The following is a 10,728-nucleotide window of genomic DNA, read 5'->3' as shown; positions in this document are numbered from 1 at the left end:
TATGTCCTGCTGTCTTTTTTTTTTTTTTTTAGATTTTTTTTTGATGTGGACCATTTTTAAAGTCTTCATTGAATTTATTACAATATTGCTTCTGTTTTATGTTTCGGTTTTTTGGCCACAAGGCATGGGGGATCTTAGCTCCCTGACCAGGTATCGAACCCACACCACCTGCATTGGTAGGCAAAGTCTTAACCACTGGACCACAAGGGAAGTCCCATCTGTTGTCTTCTTGAATGTCTTTCTGTCAGCAATTAGGAATGACCTTCCTGCTTTTCTTAAAATTCCACGGGTTAGGGGCCAAGAGGTCATTGCCAGAGCTCTCTGAACTCCTGGAAATGATCAAGTTCAACTGCCTAATTTTACAGAAGGGAAAACTGGCCCAGAGATGAATAAGAACTTCCGCGTGATCACACAGCAAGTTAGGGCCCATGCTGACTCTAGACCCCAGTCCCTGCTCCCCAGCCAGCGCTCTAAGTGCGTAAGCATTCATGGGATGTGTTCAGGGGTCAGTCATTTGAGCCTGTCATGGGTTAGGTGATGGGTGGGAGGAATAAGAGAAGTGAAGCCCTCAGCGTCCCTGTCTACCTGTGAGTTCAGAAGGGTGTTTCCCAGCTGGGGTTGAGGGTGAGGTCAGTTGAGAGCACTCACCTGAGACATAAGAAAAATCATGCAGGCAGAAAGGGAATGATGGGCAGGCTGGGATTGTGTAACTTTGGTCCCAAGGCTGCCATGTATGGTTGGGCAGGTTACACACTGGACAAGAATGCCATATCTAAGGGGGAGGGTGGTGCCATTCCCACACAGATTGTAGATCTGTGTATTTACTATGAGATATTTCCAGCAGATGTCAGTAAAGGGTCTTGTTCTAATAACATCAACACATTGGTGTTAATTTTCCTGTAGGTGGAAATGTCTTGAGGGGATGTTTTTCTCCAATTTGCATAAAGGTGTCATGCGAAAGCAGCCCTGGTCTCCTCTGTGCCGTAGACCTCAGGTCTCCCTGTGTGAGTTGAGTCTGGTCCCAGCATTTTCCAGCATGCATTGTCTGCTCTGCAGGTGAATTCTGTAATCCCGAAAATTTGAGGTGAGACCACCCTTTGGCTTTGTAGTAGAGAGTCACACCACATTAAAGGCTCTGAGAAGGCCTGCATGAAGAAGCTGATCTGATAATATAGGGTGTTCCACATGTATTTGGCCATGGGACGCTTTTAAAATTTTTCATGCCCTAAGGGCCCTGCCAGCTCTGACTTTCAGGGACGTGTGGCCCTAGGGTGTGTGTCAAGGATGGCCTGGCTGTCCCCCTGGGGTAGGGAGCGCCTGTGGGCTGTGTCCTCTGGGAGCTTATGGCCTAGTAGCGGAGGTGGGATAGGCAAGGCACATACATATACACACACACAGACCCTCCACTCAGATGGTCATCATTTCCTGGGGATCCAGAGTACCTGGAGGCTTCACATTTGTGTGTGTGTGTGTGTGTGTGTGTGTGTAGGAAAAGGGGGTTATAGGCTGAGGTGGGGCAGCAGCCCAGGGAGGGGGTGAGCAGAGTCAGGTGGGGGGCAGTTATTTTATACAAGTAGCCCCCATAGGCAGGTAGATTATCTTGTCCCCCCAGGAGTCAAGGGTACCTCTGGTGGGCAGAGGTGCTCCTCACCCTCTGCCCACCACCTAAGCAAGAGGGCCTCATTTGCCAGCTGCTGCTTGGTGTGGTGCAAAGAGTTCCAACCTGGGAAGCAGGAGACCCAGGTTCTAGCATGATGCTGTGGGGGTCACTGTCCCTCCCCAAGCCTCAGTTTCTCCACCCGTGAAATGGGGACCTTGGACCTGCTGCTCTGTAAGTTTTCTTTGCCTGCTGTAGTTCTGTAATTTGGGGGGATGGGGGGGGTCCTCATTCTAGGCAGGGGTATGACAGCCCACCCCCTGGACCCTCCTCTATCCCAGGGTGGATGATGGAAAACCAGGAGCAGGCAGAAGATGGGCTGGTTCCACCCCTGTGACCGAGCAGCTCCCCAGTGAGATGCCCTAGAGCAGAGCAGTGAGGTCACAAGGCTGCCACACATGCCACCCAGCCTGGCACAGCCAGCGATCTTCAGGCCACCTGCTGTTGCCCCTGAAGGGTTGCTGGGTGCGGGCGGGCCTCCAGCTGCCCCTTCCTCTACTAGGGGCCAGAAGGGGAGAAAATCCATTCCAACCCCAGCTGACAGCTTGAGATCAGACTCAGGAAGACCTCATCCATTTCTGTTTAGCAAATTTTTGAAACTTTTACCATTTGAACTCGAAATATCATACATGCTTATGGTTTAAAAATTAAGATACAAAAGAATAGGTGAAAATTAGATCCCCCTCCTCCTCCTGTCTCACCCCTTCCATTCCAGCCCTCCCCTGTCCCCCGTCCTCCCCCACAGAGGCAATTGTTACTTTTCTTATATATCCCCTCGGGAAGATCTATGCGTATACAAACATACACTTGTACATGTAAATATTTAAATATAATGGGTTTGATCCAAGAGTCTCAATCCCTTAAGGTATAAACATGAAATAGTTTTATTTTTCCAATAACTGCTCAGATATTCATTTTGTTGACACCATCTTTCCCGCTGGATAGTAGGCTCTCTTAATGATGTCTCCATGGAGGTCCCTAACTTTTCTCTCCCTCACTGTTATTAAGACAGATTCATTTTGGTTGCTAAGGCTCAACCCATCCATCTTGGAACTCCAACCTCATCTTTAACTAAGGTGCTTGTAGCGCCCTCTACAGGCCACTGGAGGCTGCGCTGCCTGTTCTCCGCGCCTCCCCCTAGCCTCCCTCTATTCACTGCCTCAGCCAACCACTCCCTGTCCCAAAACCAGGATTTCTTCCTCCCTCCCGACCCGCCTCCCTTGTCACTTCGTCAGAAAAGTTGCCGTCAAGCCAACTGTTGCCTCCCGCACCAGGTACACACATCTCACATCAAGACCCCAACCTTCTCTGAACTGGGCCCTTTGAGGGTCTAGGGATTGTTCTTGACAGGTTGCTGTTTCTAACCATAATCCTTGCCCTGGGTCAATGTTGCAGGGAGAGCAAGCGCTTGAGTTTAGGAACCACCAGGCCCTGATATTTCAAAACACAAACTGGCAGGGTGGGCGCAGCCTCCATGCTGCTGCATGTCTCACTCGGGGCAGTGCCCGTCACTGCTGGGTACCAGGGCTGGGCAGCACACACTGCCCTCGGAGCCACAGCCTAGGGGGAGACAGGGAAACAAATGGGCTAGGGGACCACGGACGCTCAGAGGGGCTCTGACCGAGCCTGGGGTCCACAAAGACTTTCTGGAACGAGGATGTTTTAGAACGCTGAGGTTGGTTTCCCTGAGACAGTTTCTCAATTATGCATTTTGTGGAAAATGCTTTTGGGCAAAAGTCGGCAGCAACTTTTTTGATGAAACGTCTTACAAAGAGAAGATGCTGATGTCCTTTTAGCAGCTGATGAGCCAGATATGAAGGCTGCTCTCTGCCAGAGGTGCTGAAGCAGCCTCAGGGCCCTCTTTGGGTGTGTGTATGAGTGTGAGGGGTGTGGGTTGGTTTCCTCTCCATGACCCTAACCTGGGAGACCGGGTGGGAGTGGGGGATGGGGCGGGCACCAGCAAGCCTGTGCTATTCCAGCAGCCCTGAGGGGCTGGCCCAGCCCAGGCCTCTCCGTGGGTGATTTGCATCTGCCCATCCCAGTTTCCCCACCTAAGAAGCTTCCTTAAGGAGAGAGTCTGGATATCTGGAAATATAGTCAATATATATTGATCTAATCCATAAACCAGCTTGGCACAGGCAGTGCAGGGGAATGAATCAGACCTGGACTCAGCCTTTAAGCAGCTCAGCAGAATAAAAAGCGAATTCTCGTAGTGGGTACGCCAGGACCAAGCAGCAGCCAGCCTGAGAGGGGCACCCACAGAGCACAAGGGAGCGCGAGGAAGGGAGGGGTCATCCAGCTGGCCCACCTTGAAAAGTGTGGTATCTAGGCAGGTGGAGATGCGGTGGAGGGCTGGGTCCAAGGGACCACCAGGTGGCAGGAATGGGGTGATGACAAGTACGGAGGTGAGAAAGCCCATAGTGGAGAAAGGGCTCGTGGAGTCAGAGAAGGGGCAGGATCAGGCTGGGGGGCTGGGAAGGACAGAGGGCCCTGCTGACCCGACTGCCATAGGGGTGTGGCTCCCCATAAGGCCACCCGCTCTAGGTTCACAGGGATCTGCTTCCTGAGGCCAGAGGTCAAAAACAAACATCTCCAGGACCCATGCTGCTCAGTCATGTGAATAAGAGAAGCAGCCTCAGCAACACTTCACAAAGAAATGTGCCCTCTCGACTGTTTCGTGGCACGTAGGCTGTCTCAGCACACTGCCCACTTCCCCCTGTTGTTAGCAGCGTGGGTCTCTACTGGAAGGAAACAGGAGGGTAAGTGTTCTGTTAAATGGACTCTCTCGTTTGGGCTTAGCACAACAGGGAGGCGATAGGGGCAAGTGGTGACTGGGGCTCACTAGAGACCACGCAGCCCACCCAGAGGGGAGGCCCTCACTACCGGCTCAAACCGTGGCTGCCAGGCAAGAGTGAGTACCCAGGGCTGCTCCAAGGTCCTGCTCTTAGAAACCAGAGACCACGATTAGGATTTGTATGTGAAATTATTCTATCTGTAATTGTTGGCTCAAATTTCATTTGATGCTGTGTAGGCCAAATAAGGCCCACCCAGTCTGTGACCTGCTGGACAGTGGGGAGCGGCAGAGAGGTTTTGAAGCAGCAGTGGGTCAGGCTCAGAGATGCTCTGGTTCAGGGCTCTGCGGCCTGGGTAGGGTCCCGAGCCCCTGGCCTCTCTGCAGACCGCCAAGAGGCCCCTGCCGGGGTGCTGCTTTCCCCAGGTTGCATCAGAGGGACAGTGGCACCTGCCCCAGCACCCCCTGCCGCATCCCTCCATGGGATGGCAGCCTCGGCTGGTCCTCTTCCCAGGAGCCTCTCCTCTGCCTGATGAAACCCAGGGCAGGGCTGAGCTGCCAGCCCTCAGGTCCCAGCGATTCCCCTACGACCAGGAGCTCAGGGACAGATGCCCTGCACTCACACCAGTAAATACTGTGATCACCCAAGGGGGTGACACTGGGCAGAGGCAGCTCCTGAGAACCACAGGCGTTCACTGGGGTCCATTTCATAGACTTCTAGGATGGCAGAGGTGGGGCTCCTTGGCCATTATCTAGTCTACCCTCACCTGACGCCAGAATTCCCTCCACAGTGGCCCACACGTGGGCTTGACCTACCTCTGCTTGAATACTTCCAAAGTTGGGGAACTCATCACTTATTAACAGTAATAATAATAGCTGACATTTGAGTGCTTATTTACTTTCACTGTAGGGGCTGATTTTATCCTCAGGAACCAACAAGAATAAGTCTAAGTCTTGAGTCCCTGAAAGCTTATCAAATATTTGAAAACAGTTCTCATTGTCCACGCTGGAGCCATTTCTCCCCCATCGAAATGCTCCCAGGTCCTCACGTGGTGCGGCTCAGCATCCACGTGCAGTTTTGTGCTCCCTCAGGTTCCTGCCTCTGTGTCCTCGACTCCAACAGAGGAATAACAATGGTGCCCACGTCATAGAGTGTGTGAGGCATAAAAGCCACCAACAACTGGGAGGTGCTGAGCACAAGGCTTGGCACTAAGGAGGCTCAGGAAATAGAAGCTAACATTAGCCATAGCCCCATCTCAGCTGTGGGTTTAAGGGGACAAGTTCAGGGGTCTTCCTGCCCTGGGTTTGAACCCAGACTCCATCATCTGCTTTCCATGTGACCTTGAGCCAATTGCTTAAACCATATTCCTGACCCACAGACTCTGTAACATAATAAATTGTTGTTTTATACTACTACATCTTGGCGTCATTTGTTTTGCAGCCATAGCAACTGGAACAGAGGAGTTTCTGGGGTGCTAGTGTTACCGACCTGGGTTCTTGCACTCTTTAATTAATAGAAATTGATGATGCCAGGTGAGGAATTCAGACAAGGCTTCATTGAGACTCGTGCTAGCATGAAGGAGCGAAAGCAAGTTACAGGTGCCCTTGCTTGTTCTCAGTGGAGGGCAGGCTGTTTCCTTCACTGGGGTGAGGCTGGGGGCAGATCCATGGTGGGGCCAGAAGGGTGGCTTAGGTGGTCTGCTCACCCCCTTGGTGGTGCCATGTGCAGGGACCATGGGCACAGGACTCAGCTTTTGCTCCCGGCACCTCAGAAGTGGCAGTTGGGTTTTGGCCTTTTTGTATCTTGTTTATAATTTGCCCCAACTGCACACGTGTGCAGTTATTTTTGGTCCCTTAGAGTTTCTTGGTATTCTGCTGCTCAAGGAGACGAAAAGACATTTGTCCAGGTGCAAGCACTGCAGCAAAGGGTCCCGGGTTCCAGCCTGTGTCACTAGTAATGTTCCACTTCTTAATCTGGGCGCTGGTGGCATGGAAGCATCCGCTGTGTGGTCATTCATAAATTCGATCCTTACGATTTGTACACTAGGCTGTACGGAGGTTATACCTCCATCAGAAAACATCAAACAAGAAAACAAAAGAAACAGTGGAAAGAATGCCTTAAGGAGTGTGAGTTGAAGGTGTAAGAAAGAGAAGGGTCGATGGATCCTGAAAGGCTCCTGAGCTGGTGGGAGGGGAGGGTTTGGGATCTGGAGCCAAAGGGGCAGCAGACCTAGGACAGAGAGGACAACTTTCCTGTTGTACCTGGAAAGAGAGAAAAAAACAGAAGCGAATAGAGGCATTTTTGGTGCTGAGAAATGAGGAGGTTTCCTCTCTGGTGGCTTCTGTTTTCTCTGCCAAGTAGGAGGCAGGAGGCAAGGCCATCTCAGGATGGGGTGTGTCCAGGTGTTTGAGATGAGTGGAGAAGGAAGACAGCAGCCGTTCTTGCGGAGAGCAGAGGCTAAGATGTGTTGTGGGACTGCCGGGATTCTGGAGGCCCATCCCAGGTTGGTAACATGAATTCAGAGTGGAGCCACTGGCCCGCTGGGGACTTTCTCCTGCAAGGTCCATCTGCTCAGGTGTAGGTGGGCCCACCTGGGGTTGGCCGGCAGTGCCACTGAGAGACGAGGGGCGTGGGAGTTGAGGGTATTGCTGAGATGTTACTGAAATGGTGGACCATGGGACCTAAGCTGGCTCCGGCTTGAAGGAAGGTGCCTGATGTGTAGAGGGGAGACAGACGGGTCAGGAGCTGGAATCTCCAGGAGGTTCCCAGAACCTCTCCCAGAGGGAGTAGTTGAGCAAAGAAAAGGAGAGGTGGTTCAAGTCAGAGAGCTGGTTAGGACTTGAGCTAGTGATGTGGGAGCAGAGAGCTATGGGTCAGCAGTTATGGATGATTCCTTATCTCCCAGGAGCCACGTTCCCTGCTTGGGGGCCTAGGAATTCCTGGTGAGCAGGACATGCACTGAGCCAGCCAGGCCTGCGAGCATGACAGTGACAGGAAGGGGCCACAAGATGGCAGCGTCAGCCTGATGGAGCCTCAGCCTCCTCCTGGTGGCCTTCTCGCTGTACAGGCGCTTCTTATTGCTTAATGGCCTGCAGGTTTGCAGGCTTTGGGTGAAATGAGGCATTTATGTGAGCCTCTCCCCGCCCCCACACCCAACCACCTTTGACAGAATCCCTGACTGAGCTCCGGAGGCTGAAAGGCATTGATCTGAATCTTGGCTCTGCTGCTTACCAGCTGTGTGGCTCTGAACACATTTACTAACCTCTCAGCACCCCCAGCTTCCTCATGTGTAAAATGAGGCTAACTAGAGTACCGACCTCAGGGGGTGTGCCTTAGGCTCAAGGAGATGGTCGCTGGCGGGTGGGGAGTGCCGCCAGAGCCTCCCTGAGGACAATCAGTACTACCTGCCCCCAGGTCTCATAGAAGACTGTTAGGTTGGGATGATCAGAGAAGGGAACCCAGGCTTGTCTTCCTAGGGATGCCTAAACAGCATCCAAGCCCAGGGCCTTCTGGCTCCAGTTCTGTCCACCACGCCAGGTGGCCTCTCTGGCCAGTCCTTGGCATCATGTCCCAGCTCCCTGGGGCCAGGAGCAAGTCCCTTTGTAATAGTGAGATGGCTCTGTCCAACACTCAGAACTCTCAGGGTACTTCCAAGCCAAGGAGTGACAGGATGCTTTTCTCATATGGTTAAGAGTTGTGAAATATCAGTCCAGTGGAGAGTGCTTTGGATATTTTGAGTTTTCCTTCCTTCCTTCTCCTGTCTCCCTTCCTCCCTTCCCTCCCCTTACCCTCCTCCTTCTTCTTCCCCCTCTCCTCCTCCTTTCTCTCCTCTACTTCATGGGTATTTCAGAATAATGGCAATGCCCAGATGCCGTGCAGCACTGCACCAGTTACAAATATTTCCCGACATTCTCTGACAACGCCTGCAAGCAGGCATCAACTCTGCCCAGTTGCAATGCCTCTAGTCCTCATCCCCACCCCAGACATAGAGTAGAGGGCCCTCAAGGCAAGCAAGTGTGGCTGCTCCACTCCTAGGCCTTATCGAAAGGGGCCTCCACAGCCAGCCCACAACAACAGCAGGTCAGGGTAGCGACCCCGCCAGTCACAGGGGCTGCCCGCCTGCCCAGCCGCTCCCATCCCCTCCCTGGTCCTGGAATCAGTCTGCTCTCAAGTCGGCTACAGGGCTTCCTATGTCCTCTCCCCTTGCTGGCCTGTCCCTCTCAGGGAGAGAACAAGCTCCTCCAAAGCAAAACCCCAGCCCTTTGTACCTTTGGGTCTTTGCATTGTTTTTACTCTCAACACTTCTGACAACAAATGTGGTAGGTTTCTTTAATTTATATTCCAACAACAAACTCTCCAACTCTCTGGACACCAACTGGGTGTCCTACAATTCAATTCAGTTCTGACACTACCTGGAGCCACAGACCCCACAGGTTAAGGGCTCAGTCCCCCAAGCCTGTCCCCACGTCACACTCCGGTCACAAGTATGGGGTACCCAGGGTGCCCAAACTTCTGTCCAACTTGGTGACAAAATTGGGGGTTCCCACACACCCCCTTCAGTTTCAATAATTTGCTAGGATGGCCTACAGAACTCAGGAAAACACTTAACTTACTATCACTGGTTTATTATAAAGGATACAAAGGAACAGGGTACCAGGTCCAGAGCTTCTGTCCCCATGGAGCTGGGGTGTGCCACCCTCCCTACAGGTAGATGTATTCTGAACCCCCATCATTTAGGAGTTTTTATGGAGGTTCCTATGGAAGCATGGTTAATTAACTCATTGGTCATGGGTGATTAAGTCATCTCCAGCCCCTCCAGCCTCCGCCTCCCTGGAGGTGGGGCATGGAGCTGAAAATTCAAACCCTCTAATCCCAGGGTGGGTTCCTCTGGTGTAAACCAGCCCTCATCCTGAAGCTATCATGGGCCCTCAAGCCCATCTTATTAACATAAATTTAGGTGTGGTTGAAAGGGGCTTGTTATGAATAACAAAAGACCCTCCTATCACCCCCGCCACTCAGGAAATTCTATGGGTTTTTTTTTGAAACATCCACGTCAGGAACCCAGGAACAGACCAAATTTCTGATTCTAACACAACACCACAGGGCCCCATTGCAGGGCCTGGCACACAGAAGGTCTGCTTAATGAAGGAAGCACCGTGTTCTGTGAGCCTCACCATGAAACAGGGCTGCCACCTCCCTTGGCCTCAAGAGCGCACAGCACTGAGCCAACCCCCCTGGGGCCCGGGGCATCTCAGCAGGGGTTTTCGAACCAGACATATCTGGTGTTACATTCCAGCTCCATCTGGGCTTCCCACAAGCCCAGCTCTCTCAGGTCCCTAACAGGGGCACAAGGCAACTCTGGCCCCTCGGGGCATGTGACGTTAATGAGACAGCGGATGTCCGGGGTCACGGCAGAGAGAGCATAGGAAAAAGGGGGCTGCCTTGGCCCTTAATTTAGATAGGAAGGTCTGGAGGCTGGTGCGAGGTGCCTCAGCCAGACAATGAGCTTCTGGAAGGTGCTGGCACACTGGAGGGTCCCTGAGGCGGCGCGGAGGAAGGGGTGCGGGGAACAGCAGAGGATCGGGGAGGAGCCGGTGAGACTCTGCAGGAGTCTGGGGGAGGACGGAGGGCTCTTCCGGGGCCTGGGGACCAGGGCTCTAGGAGCTGATGGGGTCGGGCTCCACCGTGGAGAAGCAGCAGCGGCAGCACCGGCTCACTCTCACGCCCGCCTGGGCAGTGCACCTGGCGGCCCGGCGCCTCACTTTCTCCACCTGTGAAATGGGCGCGTGCCCGCAGCCCAGCGGCCGCGCAGGCGGCGGCCAACAGAGATGGGCTTGCGAACAGGGAAGCGCCGGCGGGGGTGGGCGGGCCGGGGCGGGGCCTGGAGGCGGAGCCCGGCCTGCGGCCCCGCCGAGCCGCGAGTCGCAGTGGCAGCGGCCGCCCGGGAGGCAGCGGCGGTGGCGGCGCGGCGGCGACAGTAAGTGCGGGCCGGCGGGTCGGGCGCGGGCCAGCCCCCCGCCCAGCTCCTCAGGCGCCCGGTCGCCCCCCGGGCTCGCGCAGTCGGCGGCCTCCCGCCGGAGCCTCAGAGCCCGGCCTCTGGCTTGGCGCCGCTCGCTGCGACCCCCTCCGCGGCGGCCCTCCCCTTCCTCCCTGCTCTCTCCTTCCCCCTTCCCCCCGCAGCTTTCCTCTCACTTTCCCTCTTTCTCGGTCGCTCTCCTCTTTCTCCCCCAGGTTCTCTCCCCTCCTCTTCATGGATTTCCTGAGGCTGGACCTCACCGC

General features: G+C 54.0%; 1 protein-coding gene across 7 annotated transcripts in view; it reads left to right on the top strand.

The window, feature by feature from the left end:
* The first annotated feature begins 10,357 nt into the window (after positions 1-10,357).
* The window catches only part of SLC29A3 (solute carrier family 29 member 3), a 45,395-nt gene continuing 45,024 nt past the window's right edge, over positions 10,358-10,728 (top strand). For 3 of the 7 annotated variants that reach the window (XM_057736408.1, XM_057736406.1, XM_057736405.1), the window contains exon 1: positions 10,377-10,426. Coding sequence is in view for 2 of the 7 variants with exons in the window: in XM_057736406.1 (XP_057592389.1) it covers position 10,426 (1 nt within the window). In the remaining 5 variants the exon portion in view is untranslated. Of the gene's footprint in view, positions 10,427-10,728 lie in introns of all 7 variants that reach the window. The other 4 variants (XR_009053913.1, XM_057736403.1, XM_057736399.1 and 1 more) reach the window with 2 other exon arrangements.

The sequence above is a fragment of the Hippopotamus amphibius genome, chromosome 5 (assembly GCF_030028045.1).
Source record: "Hippopotamus amphibius kiboko isolate mHipAmp2 chromosome 5, mHipAmp2.hap2, whole genome shotgun sequence".
NCBI classification, from domain to species: Eukaryota; Metazoa; Chordata; class Mammalia; order Artiodactyla; family Hippopotamidae; genus Hippopotamus; species Hippopotamus amphibius.
Note: the sequence above shows the minus strand (reverse complement) of the source record. Positions and strands in the feature narration are given on the sequence as shown.